The 22,281-nt window shown below is 44.1% G+C and overlaps 1 protein-coding gene across 2 annotated transcripts in view; it reads right to left on the bottom strand.

Annotated features, from left to right (window-relative positions):
* The window catches only part of RAB31 (RAB31, member RAS oncogene family), a 68,386-nt gene extending 47,058 nt beyond the window's left edge, over positions 1 to 21,328 (bottom strand). Inside the window, exon 1 of one of the 2 annotated variants that reach the window (XM_031052867.2) lies at positions 21,282 to 21,328. In XM_031052867.2, the coding sequence (XP_030908727.1) occupies positions 21,282 to 21,305 (24 nt within the window). In that variant the 5' untranslated portion in view covers positions 21,306 to 21,328. Of the gene's footprint in view, positions 1 to 18,239; positions 18,374 to 21,281 lie in introns of those variants that run through there. The other variant, XM_034063612.1, reaches the window with a different exon arrangement.
* Positions 21,329 to 22,281: the final 953 nt, after the last annotated feature.

Genomic DNA, 22,281 nt, shown 5'->3' with positions numbered 1-22,281 from the left:
CATCTGAAACTGGCTTTGGATTTTTATCAACTGTATGAACATACAAGGAAGAGTTATGCACAACAGACTCCTGATCACAGTTTCCATGGGTAGTATTTTAATCCAAGAATTACTCTACCAAATAAACTTTCTGCTAGCCTTAAACACATCCTTTGTCCCTCCCTGTATTTGGGTATTGCTCACTTGTCTGAAAACACTGTAAGGAGCAATACCTTTGATGAGATCCAGGTTCAGAGACACCCCTGGGACTGAACTGAATCTGCCAAGCATCAGGTCTGTCCCAGCAAAAATGTAGCCATGCACCGCAGAATAGCGTTTAGGAAGAAGTGCAAATAGCTTCTTGCTGTATTCAGTTTTTCCATCTGCAAGACGTATCAAGCAAGCAAATCCCACCACTGCATAAGCATACAGATGAAGATATGAGAGCAGCTCTTAGACTGACACAGTGGCTTACTGACCAACACGAAACTGCCGAAGGCTTCAGCCTGGAGGGATGCAGGCTGAAGAACCTCGCATCCACAGTCACCTCATTCAGGACACAAATTATTTCTGTAAATTCCAGTTTTCATTACAACCCTGTAAAATGAGAAATAGATTGTGAGCAATGCTCCTCTGTGAGCAACATGGTTCTCAGAGAAGATCCTTTGCCCATTAATTTGCTGGGATCCCCCTTCCAGAGCTACAGAACTGTCCCAGGGGGCATACATGCTTCCCAAAGTGTCCACACAATTTTTCAGCTCCCTGACAGGTCCTCCCATATAAAGGGATCTGTTGTCTCCCATCACCATTACTTTCATTGTTCGACTTCAGTCATTACCAAGCTTGACAATGTACTTCCACAGCAAGAACTCCAAATGACATCAGATGAGGCCTTATGCCACCAGTGATCTAGAAGGAGCTTCTGCAAGGGCACTCAGCTGCAAAGCAGTTTTGAAAGTGAAGAACTGGAACCAGAGCTGGCCTCCAGGAGTGTGAACATGCAACCAGGCACCTTCCTGTGTTAGGAGGACTCGTCAAATGAACAGCAACGCTCCCACTGAACACTGAAACCGACTTCCTGCAGCTCCCAGAACAGATCTCAATGCAACTGTGTTTTGAGGGGGAAGATTATTCTGCAGCATCTCACTTCTGCAGTAGGGATCACCATAGTTCTTTCAGTCACCTGTCAGTGTGTGAACCTTACAAGAACATCCCAGTCTGCATTTCTGTTCATTGCATGTCCTTCTTTAAATTCATGAGATGTGGTAATAATGGTTATCTTTTAAGTCAGTCGGTATATGACTTCCATAAAGTTAATATGGTCTGTGTCAGTTCTCCCAAGTAAAAAAACCCTACACATAATTTCAAATTCCTAGTGTAATTTCAGGCCAGTGCTGGTGTTGAGCAGCATAAACCTGCTACAGAATAGGCTTTTTCCTCAGGTGCACATTACAATTAGATTAACTCTAATTCCCTCTATACGTAAGAAGTGCACCATTTGTTCACAGAGACAGGTAGCCCTGTTGTATCAGAATACAATCCTTCCTCCTAGTGCTGCAAGGACTGCATTTGGCACAGGAATTACTGTCTCTCACTCTCAGCTCACTAGCTGTTATATGAAAATAACAATTACTTAATTTTATCTTGTAACAGCATTACAGTGATTTAAATAGGTGAAAGCTGTAAAATGTGCAGACACTACAGTGACAAAGAATTATTTAAGTGTTTTAAGAGATGGAGACTGTTATGGCATTAGATCAGTGGTAAGGAACAAATCCTTCTTTTACATTGCATGAGCAGTGGGTGGCAAGATTAGCAGTCAGTTAAACTATCTACTACCCAAGAAATCACAAAGTGGCCTGTGTGGCTGCTGTGCATTTACTCACCCAGTGCTTACAAACTGTGCTGCTCTTCCATGAGCTGCTAACTCTTGTGCATGTAAAGTTGGCATGGGAATATAAAGCGATCTTTATTTATGAGACAGGGGGCTGTGGAGGGAAAGGGAGATCCCAGAAACTTCCTTTAAAGCTATTCTTTAAAATAACTTCAAGAGAATGAACATAAATAAAACAAACCATAAAGCAAAACAGAAATGCAATTCGTGAAGAATACATAGCCTGTGGGTCAGTACTTCAGCTACAGCAGTTCCTTTTTCTGCAACATGAATCAGGAACAGCACCTCTGTGGGATATATTAAAAAATAGTAACAACAAAGTAACTGCAGCCTATTATGCTCTGGAATGTCTAACCTAGCAATTTTTAAAGCTCATGTGCTTCGGTCAGAAAAAGACAAACCCAGACCCATACTCTAATTTAGATATCTATGCTTATAATCACAGCATCTTATTGTACAGAGTACAAGCTAACCACACCATCACCGTAGTAAGAGTACGGATGGCAAAGATAACAGCCTTCAGTAGTTATTAATAGTTAAGAGACTTCTTCCCCACATCACATTTCCAGCTAGTTCTCTGTGTCATTTCTTACACATTTCATCCCCCTCTTCACGTAAGTTATCAAATTCAGAACAGCAGCTGAACTGCCAAGAGAAATGGAGGATTTGAAATTTAAATCAGAAAACAGAATCTCAATTAATTTCTTATGCCCTTGACAGCATATAGTGGAGGAAGAATTGCTTAGCCTGGTGAAAAGGAATACGGGAACTTGGTGTTTATTTGCATTCCTCCATCTCAAATTGTGGCTTCTAGGGTAACTGGCTATTTGCTCAAGATGCTGAACTCCTTGCTTTGAACTGCCTAGGCAGTTTCAAGTAAGAGCACGACATCTATAAAAAGCATCTGCAAATAAAGTGGTATCAATCCAGCTGACTAAGAAGATGAGACGATGAAAGGCAAAACAAGAAGACACACACGTATCTCCTTTGGAGTAGCAGCACATGCCAACAAATAAGCAAAAAACCCTCTTGCTGGAAGGGGGGCAACCCAACAGTGCAAAGCCTGAGGATATCCTTAGTGAGACTCGCTCATGCTTTATACTACAATAAAGCAGCTTTTGAGTAGAACAGTGTACTCACGAGCTGTGCAGAAGCAGTCTACCTTTCCAGGGACCTCAGTGTTAAACAAGGCAGTGGCTGATTAAGTCACAGGGAACACCTTTGCTTCAGAATATGACTCAAGACTGAACACCCAGCAAGATGCAAGTGCCCTCACGCTCCCTGACACACCAAAGAAAGCTCCATCACAAAACCAACCACCACAAAACCTTTCTTCTGGACTGTGCCGCAATGCAAGGGAGGGCATTTAATTGGGAAATAGCACCACCTGGTGACTCCTGGCACTAAGGGAGAAGGAAACGGTCAACTTTGCCATAGCAGGACAGGAGGAAAAGAGGAAGGAGCACTGTCTAAATTGGGAACCAACAGCCTGGGTAAAGAGGGAGAGAGGACTGCATGACAGAGTTGCAAGAACTAGATAGGTGGGACAGAGTGAGATGGAAAGAAGAGTGTCTGAACTGTTTCCCCTTTGGAAACAAGAGGCATCTCCCACTGCTGTTACCACCTTGTGCGGCCTGTGTGACAGTAAGTGGTGTGAACCTAGCAGTGGCAGCTGCATAGGGATGCCCATAACTCACACATAAATCACTGTTTTAATGAGCCAGGAATTAAATGAAAGGGGAAAAAAGCCCACCAAAAAAACCCACCCCAACACCCAAACCTGCACAGTATCAACTATGTTGTACACTACATAGAGATATCTTGGGTTCATACCAAAATGAAACCCATAGATGTGGGACTCCATAAAGTCACTACTGTTCAACAAGAAATTCCTCTAATTGCCTTTTATTGATCACTGAATCAGAGGATACTCCTGAACACGGAGTAACACAGAGCAGCAGGCAAACCTACCCTGTCATATGCCCTGTGTTAAGGAAGCATATTATTTTATACTCCATACTATGCTCTTCCACCTCTTCACTCCCACCACCCCAGTTCACTTTAATGACCAATCCCTGTTCCTGTCTCGCTGATTTCCCACCTGAGCACCATCACAGACACTCAAATATGATCACTTCCATGGTCACCACTTCATTTCTCAGGTGAGGAGAAACGAGAGCCTTGGTTTACCATGGGAAAATCCCTGCTATGGTGCCACAGTGGTGGTTGCCCCACATTATCCCCCTGCCATCAAAGGGGAAGCCAAGAACAACCTTAAATCATCTCTCCAGCATCTGAAACTGCAACAGGGAGGTATTAAATAAAGCAAAGGCAAACAAAGAAAAATTGCAAGTCATACATTAATACCTATGTCATTTTAGTGACAGCAATACCTGATTTTGGCAACTCAAATGGTCAGAGTTTCTTTTCTGGACAAACTGGGGAGACCTCTTAACATCTGCAGGCTGCCATCCTCCTCCTGTCCTCCCTGTCTCAAGATGGACATGCAGTTACAAAAATCCACTCAGTGTAATACTCTTCCCACAGATAAATTCCTATTGAAAGTACATTAAAAATCTGTATGAATAACATCTGCTTAGGAATCCTGATAACTGGCCCTGAACTTGAAAAATTAAGTAAAGGATAAGTGTAAGGAAGTAACTTACAAGTTGCTGTAGCTCACATTGTCAATGATAACAAGTATTGATTGTACAGGCTGTTATCTCTACTGGCCATATGTGCACACACCAGCATACCAACCGGGTTTAATATCATTCATCATCATTGTGCAAGGCAGGGATCAGAGAGACTAAATTCAGTTTTCAGACTGCATTCATAAATAACCGGAGGCTTTCACAGTTCAGTAAACATGTTAGGCAACAGCATCCTGACAAATGTTGTTTTTTAGTACAGTTTGGCAGCAAAAAAAATGGGATAACAATTTGTGTTATTCTTTCCAAACCAAATTCTTTTCCTAAGTGAACCTCCCCCACATGCATTTGCAGCAGCTGAAGCTTTTAAAATCATGACAAAAATATGAGGAGGAGATAACCTTTGACCTGAACTGCTGTTTGACACAAGCTTCTGCTCGTACTCCAACACCCTGTCTCTTCTGCTGGCAAATCCTATTGTTAGGGGCCATAATTTCAAAATACATGGCTTGTTAGTGTCATTTACCTGTCCTCACATAGAAGATACTAAAAATCTCCCAGTCAGTCTGGAACTGAGAATCCAAACATTACAGTTTCATATTCCAGATTGCCTACAAATCCAAACAAAGTAGTTTAATTAAGTGAAGGTAGTGGCTCTTACGCAATTAAAGATATTCACAACAACTAGATACAGCATTTGAGGAAATGGCTCTTGTTCAGTTTTCCATTTAAGTAATATAAAAATTGTCCACTGGCTGCCTGGAAAATTTGTTAAAAGGCCAAATTACCTTCATATTTGCCTGTCCAAGCTCAGTAAGCAACACAATTCAATGTTCAGACATTCCCTTCCCAATTTGAACTACCTCACTGCAACTTATTATTGCATTTCATCCCAGAGAGGAAGAAAAAAACCACACAAACTATGAATGCCAACTGAAACACCAGCTGAAAACTTCAGTCCTGGAGAAAAAAACCAAAAGCCTGGTCCCTTCTCTTTTGCAGCAGTGGGCAACAGAGAGGAAGGAGGCAGAGTTTCAGGGTGCAGCTATAAAAAGCCATTTCCCCTGAGAAATAGGAAGCAGAACATGGCCCCAGATCTTGGCTCCAAATCAGCAGAGCCCTAGTACAGGGTATGTCACCTACCAACAGCCAGAGGCAAAAAACCCTTCCTTGCCTCAACACTGGCCAAAGACAGCCAGATACCGGCCACCTTGAGGGGTTCAGGAAATAACACAAAGGTGGGACAGGGGCTAAGGATTTTGTTCCTGGTTTTATTGCCAAAACCTCTACCTTTGCTTATCAGATGATTTGAGCTGACGCAACAAACTGTAAAATCAGCAGTTTGCAAACGATCACTGAAAGGTCTCAGGTAGTCTCTCCCTTATCCAGTCTAAAGGTTGGCCAGCATTAAAACATGTTCCTTCCTCGGGGGCACAGGGGAAGGAGACAAGTTGAGATTTACTGGAATTTACCATTATTTGTTACCTATAATTAAATGTAAATAACATGTACATGTATATAATGTACATCTCTATGGACGCTAAATGACATCACGGAGAGGTCTAAAACCCTTGAAGCTGGGGGATTTAATTTCCTGAATTGATACACAGGATTAGCAAGAGACAGACAGAGGTTTGAGTAAACCTAAATCTGTGTTAAGAAGTCTTTCACTAAATTATTATGCTTAATTAACTTAGATTAATAGTGATTTTATGTTCACCCATTGTCTGGGTGAAATTAGTTTTCCCTAATTTAGTAAACATCAACACTTGTCTAAAAAGCATTATATAAAGACCTGCCTGATGCTTTCCCCTCTGTCACCATGCAAGAAAACAGAAAAGATAACAACAGGCACAGTGTAATAAAACACAGGACTGAGGGTTTTATCTGTGGATTTACTGTGTGCTGTTGTGAACTTAATGACAGTAAAACTATCTGCCCTACACAGGCTCATAAATGGAAGACATTATCAGTGCAAGACTGTATCCCTTAAGCAGTTGATTTCTTGAATGTGTTCAGCTCCCATCGATTTCACTGGGAATTAAACTCAGCAACTCCTAAATCTGTGCCACAAAATTCAACTTTTTAGGGAAAGTCCTTTAAAATGAGCCAAAATGGGTTTTGTTGCTATTGTTGTTAAGGCACTTTCATCTCTTCACCACAAGAATAACCAGGACACAAATATCCAACTTAAAATTGACTCAGAGAAGAAAGATTTTATTCACCTGGCCAGTTCTTCTCATCTTCACTCAGAAACTGGAAACCAGAAATGGTCAAGGGTATGGACTTCACAAATCCTAGCTGAAAACACACTGGAAGCATTTCAGTTGGAATGCTAAACCTTAAGGTTTAGTACATTTAAGGACATCTCTTCACAGGACAAGAATAGTTGGGGGAGGAAGAGTGGATTTGGTCTTTCCTTCCGAAGGTAAGGAGGAGTTGCCCTCAGGACATACTTCAGTATGTTAGTCACAGCTTGGATGTTTAGGACAGCATGGGACTGAGTCTAAAGCTTCCACAGACCCCAAACACAGAAGAACAACAGGCACAGGGATTTTGGACATCAGACCTTTCCTTTCAGATCTGTGACAGAGTGCAATATAAACAACAATTCTGCAGGTTCAGCTGGACAAAAGCACTTTGAAATGTAAATGAAACAATGCTCATTAAGACAGAGTTACAGCTTTAAACGAAGAAAAAGGAAACTAGAGGCTAAACCCGAGGGAGAGGTGGCAGGGGTTTTCACCACACCTTATTATTTTGTATTTATTATACTCCATCATTTTGCTCAGTATGATTTTTTGTTTCCTTATTCTCAGCTTCTCTTCCCCTTGCTCCTGCTCCAACTTCACCCTCCGTGTTCCTCATTCCCTCCCTCTGTGTTCCTCAGTGCCCCACGACACTCCTCTAATGCTTTCCCTTGGTCTCTGTTTCGGTCCTCTACTTCCTCCTGCTCTGTTAGTCTTTCTTTACCCCTTTGTTCCTCCAGACCTCCTCTATGCAGACTTTTACACTCCTTTTAATACTGGTCATCACTTAGAACTATTCCTGAAAAAAATTAGGCTGCAGGATTACCACTGTCCTTCAGACAGACTTCAAGCATTTGGACTTACAGAATACAAGTGCCAAAGGTTTGCTCTCTCTGCCTTTCTCCATTACAGCCTAAAGGGGAAGGGAAACCTGGGCACAAAACTCTGGATCAGCTTAATAATACCTGGTCAAATAAAGTAACATCTCAAAAGAATCTACCAGATGCTGAAAATCAAGGAGAAGTAAAACTGAGTTACTTACCTGCTTTTAATATTAAATGCCGGGAATTGCTCAAGAGTTGTGTTATCTTAAATGCTTAATTTTACATCAACTTTTTTCTCTTTGTCCTCCACACAACACCCACATTCAGCTGTGTTTTAAAGTATGCGCTGAGCTTTAAGCTTGGGATTCAATTTAGCCCATTCAGCAAAGGCTGAAAGATGTACCCTGATACACTGCTGAAGAGGGATCACCCCAATGCTTAGAATCGAACATGTGCTTAAGGATGCTACCCAAATTAGGGCTTCAACAACATAATCTTAAATCAGCATTTGTGATATCTGGGTTTATACAGCTGCCATTTTTGTCACATAAAATGTGCTTCAAGTGTCTGTATAATGGCCAAACATGTATTTATTCTTTTCAAGCACACTCTGCAGATAAAAAATATAAAGCAAAATATACAAGAGGGAGAAAAATAACTATCAAAGGACAGACCAATTGCCTGGCAAAAGACTATTCACATAAACTACACTCTGCTGCTGGAGTCCTAACAATTGAAGACATTAAATGTAGGGGAGAATGTTCAATTCCTTCACTGACATTCAGACAAACTAAGACAAAAATGAAGTACAACTTTCCTTGAATTTTTCACAACAGTGATATCATCCAAAAAAATGAAAAATGCTGATTTAAGGGATAGGGTAAGAAAAAACATGTATGCAGCACACTCAAGAACTGAATATTCTGAAGGCAAGACTGCATGGTACTGCAAAGGCTGAAGTCAGAATGGGTTATGCACCATATGAAGGACTTCTGGCCTAAATGTGGTTCCTGTTCATATCAGCTTTAACAAGATACATTGAAAGTGTTGATTTTGTGACTCTTAAAATAGTAGACAGGTTTAGTACAGTAAGGGGGAAAAAAATATAAGATCATAGAATCATAGAATAGTTAGGGTTGGAAAGGACCTTAAGATCATCTAGTTCCAACCCCCCTGCCATGGGCAGGGACATCTCACACTAAACCATATCACGCAAGGCTCTGTCCAACCAGGCCTTGAACACCACCAGGGATGGAGCATTCACAACTTCCTTGGGTAACCAAGGAAGCCATGATAATGGGCTTCCTATTCTATAAAGAGAATCTGTTCTTTCTCATTTCCCAAACCTCTCCAGGAATTAACCAACCACCAGATTTACCCAGCTACAAAGTGGAAGCATGCCCTCACAGGCTGGTAGTGGTGTGTGTCAGTTACTGAGAGGTTTTCTTTTAAATTAACAAAGACTGTCTTAAGCAAATAAACACAGTATTTGCTTCCACAGGCAGCAGAAGCTGCTTGAGATTAAACTGGGACTGCACATGGGCAAACACCTCAAATTCTTAAGTTGTTAATATGCTTCTAATTCCTCAATTACTAACCACAGTGATAACATATTTTCTCCCCCTTAAATCAAGTAGTTAAAAATGAATTCACATCCCAAGGGCCAAGCTGAGCCTTCGTGTCAAATGACACATTCAAGGGAGTCCTCTCAGGGGTGCTTTTCACATCAGTCTTTGGGAAGCCCAGGGATCCCTATTACAGCTTCTCTGGGTTGGCACACACCAGATATTGACAAAATAAGGATTCCTCTTCTGCCTCTGAAGCAACACATGGGCACATCTGGAGAACACACAATCCCAGAAACAAGGTACCAACTGCTGATGACAACCATAAGCCAGGGAAGGTTAAAGCTAATCCAGTGCCCACTGTATCACACAGGTCACCAGTGAGCATAGGAGGATGTGAAAATTACTTCCAACACATCACACTGCTCGGAAGCACAGCTTTGCTGATGAACCATTAGATCCTACCAATACTTATAAAGATTTGTTTGCTGCAGAATTAAATGGGACAAATAATAATTTTTCAAAGTTAACCCCACTTTAAGAAACACTTATAACTCACTCTGGCTCTGTAACCAGGCTGTAAAGTAAAGCAAAATTCGCTTCAGAGAGTCCCTGTACGTGAGCCCCTGCAAGAGGCTGATATTTGGCATTTTAAAGTAAGACTGCCTTTACAAGTTTTTCCTAGTTCCCTGCAGTTGTGTGTGGCAGAGGCTGACCAGTCCAACCGGGACACCCGATGACGTCTGCAGCATCCGGTCTCTCTGCTGACAGAGGAGGAAACAATAACTCGGGGACACAAAGTATTTAGTAGCAGGATTTCAGGCACATGTACTTCCACATGCTGCCCAAATAAGAACATACTCTGTCCAAAACAAGAAGTGCAAAACCGTAACTGCTCTACCAGCTCCTCCAAGGAACACAAAAACCACACACTAACTAGCATTTATGTTTAAAAATAGCCAGGCGAAAATACAAAGCATTTGTTCCACTGCCTGTTGTTCAGCTTTCACAAGCAGCCCCGCAAGGCTGGAGATCGTAAATCAAACCACTGGCATTTGCTTAGACAAGGCTCTGCTCCAAGCTGGCCTCCCATCCACCGCCACTGGCAGCTTTCTAAAGCTTGGATTTGCCTTCACACAGTGGTGCTCAAATCTGCAAGTGTTCACAGGAAGGTTGTATAAGATGGTTCAGCAGAAAACTGAAACGTGTCCCCTTTCCTGGTGTATTACAAGTTAAGCTGAGATGGAATTTAAAATACTTCCTTTCACCTCAACCCTTACGTCATTATTCAACCCCTACAAGGTAGGCAGAGAGAAGAAAAACATCTATGTGAACAGAACCATCTTTTCTGCTCATTTACTTCAGCAGCGTGTGCCCCATGGCAGCTCTCACGCACCTTCTGGCAAGGGGCTACAGAGTTATATTCACATGAACTGCGCCTGAGCTGTAAGCATGAGGTAGTGGGGGCACAACAAGCCCTGACAAGGAGCACAGAAGTATGAGATGATCTAACTCATTGGTATGATTAGCACTGGATGGAGGCAGGGCTCTTCTTTTATATATATTTTATAACATAGCCCATTGTTCAAAGGAAGTGGAGGGTAAAAAGCAAACCAGCTTAAATCTGCTGTAAAGGTTTGCATGCTAAGCATTTAGAAATACCAGGCCATGTCAAGTAGAAGAAAAAGACCAGGATGAACACTAAGCTCACAGTGACCTTAAGGTTTCCTTAAGGGAACACCCACCAGTGCACAAAACTCCAGGAGAGACAGGAAAGGGCAAGCCCTCCTTTCCCTGCCTGCACTACCCAAGGACGAGCTGTTCCCACCTTTGTCCTCACATCACCCCTGCAGAAAGCTTCAGGGACACCAGAGCAGCCATATCCAGGATGCTGATGTGCAACTGAAGCTGAGGAGAAGCTTCTCTGCTCTCCACAGTTTGTTTTCCCAGTGGAAGGTGGAGTTAACCCAGCAGACCTGATAAACCCAGCTGTGTTCCACTTTAACTCACCCCTCTGTCTTCCCTCTCAAAACCAAAGAGTAGGGTGCCTGCCCTTATCTCATCCGAACAGGAACACAACCAGGAAATACATGATCAACAACAGTCTCTGGAGGCAAATGGTATTTGGAAGAAGGAACAGCACAGAGGCTAAAGACAGGTAAGAGCAACAAAAGCAGAGCTGTGGCTCCAGCCTCCCTGGAAATGCTTCTCTTAATAAGGATTCTTCTCTCAACAGAATTCTGTCTGTACACTCGCAGCACCCACATACCCAGCTCAGACACAACCCAGTGCTAGCAAAACTTACCAGCACTGTAATTTATATACACTCCCCTATGCAAAAGCCCTGCAGGTTCAGAGGCAGCCCATGAGCCCAGTTAACGCCTACTTTGTCACTTCCTTAAACTGCACCGAAATTGCAACATACCCTATCAATAAGGCAAATCAGTGCCTTAGAAACAAGTTATACCATCAACCAGGATCTTGAAAAACATACTTTAAATGTGAATAAAGTTCCTGGGTTGCCCAAGGAAGCTCTGAATGCTCCATCCCTGGCGGTGTTCAAGGCCAGGCTGGACAGAGCCTTGGGTGATATGGTTTAGTGTGAGGTGTCCCTGCCCATGGCAAGCGGGTTGGAACTAGATGATCTTAAGGTCCTTTCCAACCCTAACTATTCTATGATTCTAATAAAAGCTGGCATTTTAATATGGCTTGACTTACACTAGGTAAAAGGAATTGTCTGATGAGAATGAGAGGGTTTTCCTTTTCCCTGTACATTTCTTGCATGCAGTTTTTGGCTGCTTCATAGTCTGCCTCAGCACTACATCACAGAGTAGGGCTAAAGCTGCATTCATCCATATATTACAAAAGAAAGTTTATTACCAATTTAACTTCCTTATTTTGGTAGAAAGAATTTCTTTTTTTTTTCCCTCAGAATTACTGTAAACCAAGAAGTCTCACAATTTTTCAGCCAATACCAAGAAATCAAACAGAGGGACTGAAGCAAGGGCTTGGGGAAATCTAAAGAAAACCCCAAACTGGTAACATTATAAGCAAAACCAAAATAAATACAATTTGAGAGACAGTATAACCACAGCCTGCAAATGATTTCTGGGTAATAGGCACAGCATGGTGTCATTCAGCAGCAGATGGGAGCTGAGAGCTGATTATCAGTGGGTCAGAGACGATCATGTGCAACAACAGGCACCAGCTATGGGGTATTCTTTTGCTGTCCAGTTGATTTGTAGTAACAAGCTTCCTCTTCAGAGACTTTGCAGTTACTGAAAGTAAAACCTGCTTCAAGTCCTGCCTTTGGATGTTTCAGAAAGCCAGTTTGGTTGTGCTGCTGGAAATGAAAGCAGAACGCTGCCTCCGCTCTCATCTTTTCCTAGAAGGATGCCCCAGTGATGACCCAGCCTATTTGCTTTTCTAAGCAATCCCACCTAAAACTTCAGGGAAGATATGAGTAAATAGAAAAGTTCTGCTGATACGGCAGGAAAGCAGTAAGGCCAAGGTCAGTATGAAACCCTGAATTCTATTAAATTATGAGAAATTGTTTACCTACATATTTAATGTCTACATTGCAAAAATCTGATTGTTGCCATTTAAATATTTTATAAGTTAATAGCAAAAGGCTAGTTTAAGCTTCTGAACATACTTGTTTGGTGGTACAAGAGAAAAGGCATTTCTCACTTGGTATTTAACTGGATTTTTATGCAGTGTTTTTCAAAAAGAAACCAAACCAAACAAAATCACCAATCCCAGTCCCCATGAGTATCCTGGTAGACTGTTCTTTTGAATGGCAAAGCAAGGTAATGTAGAATGTAAGTGCTGTGTGCACAAATTAAGTGCAAACATCAGGACATTCTTCACCAAGGAAGAACACCATTTCTCAAGGAAATGAGGCATAAGTAGTCATGCTAACCAAGTGTCTGTCTGTCTGCTTCTCAGTTTCCTGGGGACTGAAAAATCATTGTTCAGTTTTACACGTGATTTGGTGTTTCACCACAATGCAAAGAAGTAAGTGGCTATGGAAGAGAGACAGATGAGGGCTCCTTTGATGGAAAGGCTGCAATGATGTACACTTCACACCACTGATTGCATGAGACAGGCAGCCATGCAAAGTCATGATTCAAAAATTTCTCATGATAGGGCTCCTTGTTTACATAATAAACATAATGAATAAGTGGATGATGATGAACTACTAACATGGAAAAAACACAATCACTTGTCAGTCTCTGTTCTGCCCTCAGACAGATGCTTTGTTGCCATACATTTAGTTCATCAGTACAATTTTATTTTTGGGACCACTACTTTGGTCCCTCTTGTTTTGTTTTAGGCTACAGCACTGCAGTATTGATGCATGCACAGCCACTGCACCTATGTAGCGTTACTGTCTTCAGTAGGATGCTCAACATGTAGACCCCCTTGCACTTATCTAGTGAGAAGAAAGGTCCTTAACTGGTACAACCCATCCAGGGGTGCATTCTTGTTTTTAACAACAGTGCTCTCATTTGGGTTGGGACATTCAGGCACTAAGAGCATTAATAATGAAAACATTTTAGAGTCAAAAGAGTAGTAAAATTGTTGTCTTTTATAAACACCAACACAAACCAAGAGGTTCTCAGTCATACATGTTCAGTGAAATAGATATTTGGAGAAGAGTGGGTACTTAAGTTTTGCACTGAAAGGCCTGATGCGTGCATATGCTCAGCTATAGGAATTTGTTCTCCACCAGCAGAATCCAGAGCTTCACATTATCATGATACAAAGGTAAGAAAAACAGAGATTTTCTTCTTAAGAAAACTATCACCATATTCCCAATTACTTTGAATATCAAACAAAATCTGAGCTCGATTCTGAGCTGCACACTGAGGTATGAGACATGGCCAAAGGTAATAAACCGTTCTCCATACCAGCAAATGGAAGTCAGTTGTGGAGAAACACTTGAGGAAACCTTCTCCTCCACAGAGGGAATGTCACTCCTTTTACAAACGTAAGCTTACCAGCTCCAGACTACAGGCTAGCAGAACGCATGGCAGAAAGTGACTTCTTATGAGCAACAAAATCGAAACACAAACAGGGTGAAAAGAATGAAGTCTCGAACAAAGAGGCTGTAGGCACTATGTTTGGGAAAAACTTTCCACAGTAAGAGCAGTTAAGCTCTGAGACACAGCCCTGTGACAAGAGAAACCTTCCTCTTGAGGTTTTAAGGAACAAACAAAACAAACATGTCACGAAAGTCAGAAAAGGAGCTTTAGGGTCAAGGGATGACCTCTAAGCCCCTTCCTTTCCTAACTCCTTTCTTTGGTCCTGTGATGAACAGTCACAGCATAAAAATGTAATAAACAAAAAGACAAGGAAAAGAGTAATGGAGGTCACTTTAGATGGTAGTTAGCAGGCCACCTCCCAAAGCCTCACTGAAGGGCTGTCAAAGTTTCCTCAGGAAGTGACAAAGACAAGAAACTTTGCCTCAGTCCCAGACCTGGCAATCCCTCCTGCGGCTGCCACACAGTTATGTCAGGACTTGGCAGAGAGCTGTAAATCACTCCTCCAGCCCACATAAAGACAATGTCGAGAACCAAGGCACATGGCACTCAGCAGCCACAGCCAGATTAGGAAACCTGGCAGCCAGACCCATCTCAGCACTGAAGCATGGCTCAGGAACACACCAGCCTGCCTCCTTCACCCGTGCAGGAAGGTGCCTGCTCAGGGCAAAAACATCATGCCCAGCAAATGGGAGATGCACCTCACTGCATAAACTGGGCTGTAGCTGAAACCTGCTCAACCCCAGGAAGAGTTAGTCTGTAATACAGGCAGAACTGCTGAGAACAACAGGCTGGACCATGCGACCAGGAAGAGTTTGAGGTGACAAGACAGGACTTGGAGCAGGTGCTCAAGTATTTGCACTTACAAAGATTAACACCTTCTGCATGCAGATACCTCACTGCCCAGCAGCAATAATTTACTGTGGAAGCAGTTCAGGAGCAGGCTTGAAGCCACTTGCATACTCAAGAGAGCATTAGAATTGTACCTCCGTAGCTCTTAACCCTCAGGCTGTGAGGCACTGCACAATTAGGTAGGCATCCTGTTCCTGCCAGTCCACCATGTTCCCGTTCCTGCTAGCTGGAACCATCTCTCCTCAAACAGCAGAGCATTCTTGAGCTCATGAATAACAAAGTGTGGCACCAACAAAGCCTGTCTCCCAAACTGACTCACCTACCCTTTACCTGCCCCAATTTCCTCTGCGGTTCTCTTGCTGGTGTCAACTTCACCATCTAGAAACCCCAAGCCCACCCCCTCCTTGCACACTACTCCGTGCCGCTCCAGATCACTCCCATCACACCCACAGCGAGTTTAAAAAACTCCAAGATACTCTGGAGGAGGAGGAAGTGAAACGCAGATACCCAAATCCCAGTTTTGTTAGATTTACACTAAAAATTACAGGCCATGTTCCCTCACGGCAATGCAGGGCTACATTCAGAAGCTGACTTACTCCCCACCTCTAGTGCAATGGCTCCAGGCCAAACACTGACCCTGGAACACTGGGCTAGCTTATTGGGACAGCAGCATGAAGTACAGCTCTGGCTTCTCTGTGTCAGTCTCTCCTCACCTTCCCATCTAGATCCCCTACAGCCAAACAGGGCTTGTGGGAGAAGCTGGCTTTGAAAACATTGAGCCAGCTACAGTTTTTCCTCACTGGGGAATTTTGAGGTGGCAGAGATAGCCCAAGAGATAGCCCTAACCATAACCCTAGCCCTTTGCACAGCTGAGGACCACAGACCATCAATGATCCTTCTGTCTTTTAGAGGGGCAGCCTAGGACTTGGTCAGAAGTGAAGAGGGACACAGGTTTACAAACTGATTTAATCCCTATTTCTAGCAAGCATATGAAGTAATCTTGGGACTTGGACATGCCCAGACCAGGGGGTCTACTAAATGCAATACAGATTAACCTACCAGGTCCAGGACCTCCTGAACAGACAACTGCCAAGATTCCTTTTGGTAGACCTGAAAACCTATTTTTGAGTTATCATCTAGTTTTCAAGCAGATCAAATTAATGTCTGCACTTGTTTACACAGACAGGTATGGAGTTTCCCTGTTCTGGAATCTGTCAGAACTTCCTGAAGGGATTCATCATCTAAAGGATTCCTCTCTTCTGGGAAAACACAGTGTTAACTTCCATAGTAAATGGGATGCCTATGATCAAAAGTAGATGGTTTTCTAGGATTATACCCTATTAAAACACAGGAAGGAACATCTCACTAACTATTGGCATCTATAACTACAGGCACATATCTTCCTACGTGTTCCCACTGCTACCCTGTCATTTTAATGAATCTACAGGGTAATTGCATACTCCTAGTAACACAGAGCTGCTTTATAGGTTTCTTTTCCTGTCTTCAAAGAAGTAAACAGCTGCCTTGCAAAACCCCCAGTACATTCTGATGTTACAAACCATCAGTAAATAATGGGCAAGAGGAACACCATCCCACAAGACAACTTCATCTCTATAAAATTACAGGATTTTCTGCTGGGAAATAAGACACATCCACATATTCTACCACAGACTCTTCATGTTTGTATAAACCACATTTATTTTGTCTCTGTGCCATTTTAAATGTCAGCAGCAGGAATTCTATCCGAGAAAGGAGGAATGGTCACTGCCAAATACTTTGGGTTGAACTCTCCAGTGCCCTGGTACCACATCCTGACACTGACTCCAGAGGCAATGTACCCAGTCCTGCTGGGGTAAGTGTCAACACAAGTCAGAGAGAACGCCAGTGTCTGTATTTGTTTGGGGTTTTTATTTTTACATGTCCACTGATACTGCATGAAAGAGAATTCATTCTAAAAGGCCTTCATTCATGCAGCTTTTCTGAATGCTTACGAAGATGGGGACCTAAAAGCAGCCTAACCTACACATGGTAATTTGGTATGTTTGATTTTAAATATACCAATAAATCACAGAACCGTTAGGGTTGGCAGGGGCCTCTGGAGATCATCCAGGCCAACCCTCTGCCAAGGCAGGGACACCTAGAGCAGGTTACACAGGAATGTGCCCAGGAAGGTTTTGGACGTCTCCAGAGGAGACCCCACGACCCCGCTGGGCAGCCTAAACAAAACCGAATAGTGATGCTCTGATAGCAACTGTCAGCAGAGGAGACTCTTCTCCAGCGGTGCTTGTAACAACCCGGTGAGCACAGTTGTTGCTGTTAAACTCCCTGAGCGCAGGGCAGAGAGGGGGCAGGAGAGCCAAACTGCACAGCTAAGCACATTGCTGCTCCAGATGTGAAACGCACACACGGACTCGCCAAACCGAACAAAAAGGGGACGGGGGAAAAGAAGAAAAAGCAACGGCAGAACGGGAATTCCTACAAGGAGCCGAGCAGAAGAAGCCCTGAATAAACACAACTGAGTCATTAAACAAAGCACCGACACAGCACATGGGTGACAGCGCGCCCGGGACAAGGAGCCGCCCAAAACGCCGTTTTGGGTGCCGTTTTCCTCCCTTTCGCGTCCCACCGTCGCTACCGGGGTTCGGCGAAGCCATCGCTGTGAGTGACAGGACCGCCAGGCCTGCCGCGGGGTCTGCGGGCAGGGAGACCCTCCCGGACGCCTTTCGGGGCTCCGACACCGGAGGGAGACCCTCCTCCGGGGCACCACCACCGCCTCCCGCGCCGGGAGAGCCGGCTCGGCGGCGGCCCCTCTCCGGGGAGCGCTGGGGGAAGCTGTCCCATCGCACCACCAACCCCCAACCCGCTGCGTCCGTCTCACTTGTAAAAGTTCAGAAACAAGGCAAAGCCTACACGTAAAAGGCCACCAAAGCCCCCCTTACCCCCCCCCCCCCCCCCCCCCCCCCCCCCCCCCGCAGTGCGCGGGTGCCAAGTTTCGGCGCGGAGGAATCCACCGCGGCCGAGCCCCCTGGCAGGACTGGGAGAAGCGGCTCCCGCCGGGAAGAAAAAAGAGGTTGGAAGCGCTCCCGTTTTTAGCAAGCACCTCATCTCCCTCAGTCCCGACCTGCCAGGCAGCAAGGGAAGGAAAGGGGGGAAGCGACCCCCGCGGTCCCCTGTACTCACTCCAAGCAGACACACTTTCAGCTCGCGTATCGCCATCATCTGCCCGGGGCCCGGCCGCTCCGCATCCCCCACCGCCGCCGCCGCTCCGCACTGCCCCGCCGCGGCGTGCCACAGCCCCTCCGGCACCCGGGCCAGGGCCGGGACCGCGACCGGGGCCGCCCCCACCGCCGCCGCCGGTCACATGTGCGCGGCCCCGGCCCCGCCTCGGCGCTTCCCCCCGGTTGCCGAGCGCCGCAGGTCCCGTCTGTGAAAGGCCTGCGGCGGGCCCGGGTAGTTTCGGGGCTGTAGAAGCTGCTCCGCTCCGTGCTGAGCCCTGTAACAGGGTTGTGAGCGGGTAGACAGCGTGTTGTGAGGGGAACAACCGGGGAGAGAGTGTGCATCCTTCATGGGCTGCACATATCCTTAGACCCGCACACCATGGGGTCTAGACACCTTCATGGGCTGCACATACCCTTAGACCCGCACACCATGGGGTCTAGACACTTTCATGGGCTGCACATACCCTTAGACCCGCACACCATGGGGTCTAGACACCGGGTTTGCACTGCTGCTGCAGAAAACGATCTGAATCCATCCACTGTATTTTTAAGTTTGCCTTTACGTACGCAGGTAAACCTTTAAAGGGGTAACTTTAAAAGATAAACCTTTGAAAGAATAACTCTGTTCTTACACAATCCTACTGATACCTACCTGGTTTTGGTTACACCAGTCAGCCTTGAGTTGACGGTAGGGCTGCACTGCATGATCGAAAAGTTATGCTAAATTATCACATTGAATGTTAGGACTGAAATCAACTGGGGGGGGAGGGGGGTTCTAACCACTCTTCTCAGTCCCAAAGTCCCAAAGTTTATAGAGAAGAACTGCCTGCTATAACCCCAGAAAGCAGAAGCGCATTGTCCAACAGGTATTTCAAGTGATAACCTCTATTGTGCTTACAGTTCTGTTTGAATTTTGTCATTAATGTATCAGTCAGAATTGCTAAAGGAAAATGAAGGAAATCTCGATTAGTCATTGTGAGATTAGTGCCACGTCATTAAGAGCTTCCTGCCATAAACTGCTGTAGTGTTCATTATGTCACGAATTAGTTCCACATGGGGTCCTCTGCTCCCACTGGTAGCCTCTTCCAGAGCTCCCGAATCCTAGGCCAAGGCAATGTTTGGAGCAGAGTAGCTGTTTTCCCCAAGGAGGAGAACAGGAAGCGTTTCTAGTGGAGTATCACAGTCTGTCAGGAGAGAGTGTCAAAAAGGAAATCAAAGGAGACGCTCATGATGCTTGCGATTTAATTAAGCTTTGATTTATTTCTTTTAAGAGAATTTAGTGAAGAGAAACAAAACAGCAGGTTTTCAGACCGCCAAGAGTATTGCTGGGAGTCTGTCTGCTCATTGCTTTTCCACAAGTGTGTGTTACACAATGAAGTCTTTTAATGAGTAAATAGGATACACTCACTAAAACAGAACAATTGCAGTTTGCACTCATAGCGCAACAGATTTAAAGCAGATTGATATTTCAGCCCATAATTAGCTCTCCAAATATGAATTTTTAAGGTTTTTACACCATCCCACCCCCATCCTTTCTTTCAGTTTTCAGTCCAAGTTTAATGTTGCTCCTATAACTTTGATTCAGACTTTTCCACTGTTGAGGGACTGAGATTCACAGACAGTGCTGTGGTTAGGGATCACCTTTCCATAAATTCTTCTCTTTTTTTTTTGTCACATCTTTAAATGTTTCCATGTCTTTCATGTATCCCATTAGTCATCTATCCCTTTGGTCCTGATTTTGGAATTCTTGAAGCTGGGGATTTTTGCTCATTGCACACATAAAATGTTATATCAGCCAAATTAATTTCAGCAAAAACAGTTTGAATTACACTAGATTCTAATCTACGTTAGATTATGGATTACAGAAGGAGGCTGATAAGTGGTACAGTGTGTTCAAAGCTGTTCTTTGTCACAAGCACAGCTTGAGGGCTTGTTCATAGGTATGCTTGGATTAAGCAGCAATGATGTAATGGTAATGAGAGCATCCATAGAACAGATTAACGTGCTTTACTGTACGTGCATTGACTCTGCAGCTTTAACTGAGGCGTCTCAACTTTCCAAAGCCTCTCAATGCAGGCATGCACTAGAGTGCAATTAATAAAGTTCCAGTTTGGGAGAGCACTTGCTTAAGCCTCTCCATTTTCGAGATGGTAATACGTCCCACCAACTTCAAAGGCATGTGAGTACGTGCCTAATTGCTGCCTTGACTCAGTACCACTGTAACAGAAACCAGCACAAGTCAGATTCCCATCTTTCTTCTTATCTGGGGAAACTGCTTCTCAGATACACAGTGGTGAAACAGGAGCCCTCACTAAGGAAGGGTTAAAGCCCAGCCCTCAGAAGCTTATTTCTGAAGATAGCAGATAGTCAATTAACTACTTTCAAATAAGCAAATTGTTTAAAACAGTAGCAGGAAGGTGACCCCATGGAAGCTGTTCAGGCTGAAACACCATCAGAGAGAGCATTAGGAAGGGCAATTTTACTTGCACAGGCAAAAAGTCTGAAGAGCCAAACAAAAAAAACAGCCAGAGAAAACAACCTACTGTACTGTTTAAACAGAGTCCAGGAGCCACAACAAAAAGGGGGGGGGAATATCCCCCCAAATTAGGGAGATAAGAGAGAAAAACAACAATACAAACAGACATGTGCTCCAGTATTAAAAAAAGCTCATGACGTTAATTCTTCCAGGAACTGGCATAATCTGTGTGTTTGTCTGCATGCAAGATGCTGTGGTCAGAAAAACATTTTTGAGGAATTGGTCATGTTGCAGTGTTTTCAAATGGCTGGTTAAAAGCACAGAAAAACATCCTAAAGGTTGCCTTTTTGTCCCTTTTGTAGCCTCTCATCCAATGAACAATTACAGGTTTTGAAGCGGTGATTTACCTCATTTCTTTCTACCCAACTGTATTTTCCCTCTGGGAAATAGAAAGCCAGGGCGCTTTGTTTTTCAGCAGCCTTCCCTTAAAGGTTCAAGTAATCTGTTCTCTCTTCAGAAATCACTTACCTCAGTTTCCAGAAGCCAGACCATCCTTCAGCTTATTGTCATTTTATATCAGTGTAATTGCACTGATCTCAAATTGATTAATTTTCAGATATTTAGGTCCTCAGAGCTGTGCTTAAGCCAGCAAGGTGTGATCTGGCTCAAAGTGCTTTCTGAGTGTGATAATTGGAAAGTTTGTTCAGGCCTGTCTAGAAATTCAAGGTAGCACTAGTCTTGGGAGGGTAGGACTGATTCATCCTTCACTTTGTCTTTCTTTTTGTTCTGCTTACACAGCTAAAGTAGGACTATTCTATCACTCATCCAAGGGGTTTTTTTTTTCAGTATAGCACCACTGCTTTCATGTAATAGAGGAAGAAGACAGCCTCCTGCTTAGAGGCACAAGACCAGGAGTACAGAAGACTGAATTATTGTCCTCCTGCCTGCAGCATTGCCTTGCTGTGAGATCTGGGGTTGAGTACCTAACCTGGCTCTGTCCTGCCGTGTGGTCCTCCAGCGATCAAGGGCAATGGTAGCTGGGGCTGCTGCTGCTTCTCTTCTCTTTGCCCCTATATGCATATTCCTGCCCCTCTGTGCCTCATGATGGTAGAAAACTAGTCCTATGTTTAAAAGTTCTCTACAACCTCAGTCTCTTCCTCTCTAGAAGTGGTGTAGTGGTATTTATCTAGCCTTATGTAGATGTACATTTATATACAAAGCCTTATGTATTCGTAAGAAACTGGATGTTTGTGAGGTGCTGGCAATGTTCCCAGGCTTATGAAAGCATCTGCCTTCCTCCTCCTGCTCTCTCCCCAGTGAGTGACCTAGGCAGAGAAAGATGAGTCCAAGACCTTGATGCATACCCAGCTCCCAGAACTGCTGTTGTCTGTCCCAAGCACCTGATGAGTTACTTCCTTTCTCCCACTGTTTCTTTCTCTCTTGATTTCTTGGCAAGCATCTTCCCCACACAAAAATGTTATCCCTCCTCTTCACTGTCGAGTTCAGTGCAGGCCCTCCTACTATGGGC

This window comes from Melopsittacus undulatus, chromosome 1 (assembly GCF_012275295.1).
Source record: "Melopsittacus undulatus isolate bMelUnd1 chromosome 1, bMelUnd1.mat.Z, whole genome shotgun sequence".
In the NCBI taxonomy this organism is placed as follows: domain Eukaryota; kingdom Metazoa; phylum Chordata; class Aves; order Psittaciformes; family Psittaculidae; genus Melopsittacus; species Melopsittacus undulatus.
Note: the sequence above shows the minus strand (reverse complement) of the source record. Positions and strands in the feature narration are given on the sequence as shown.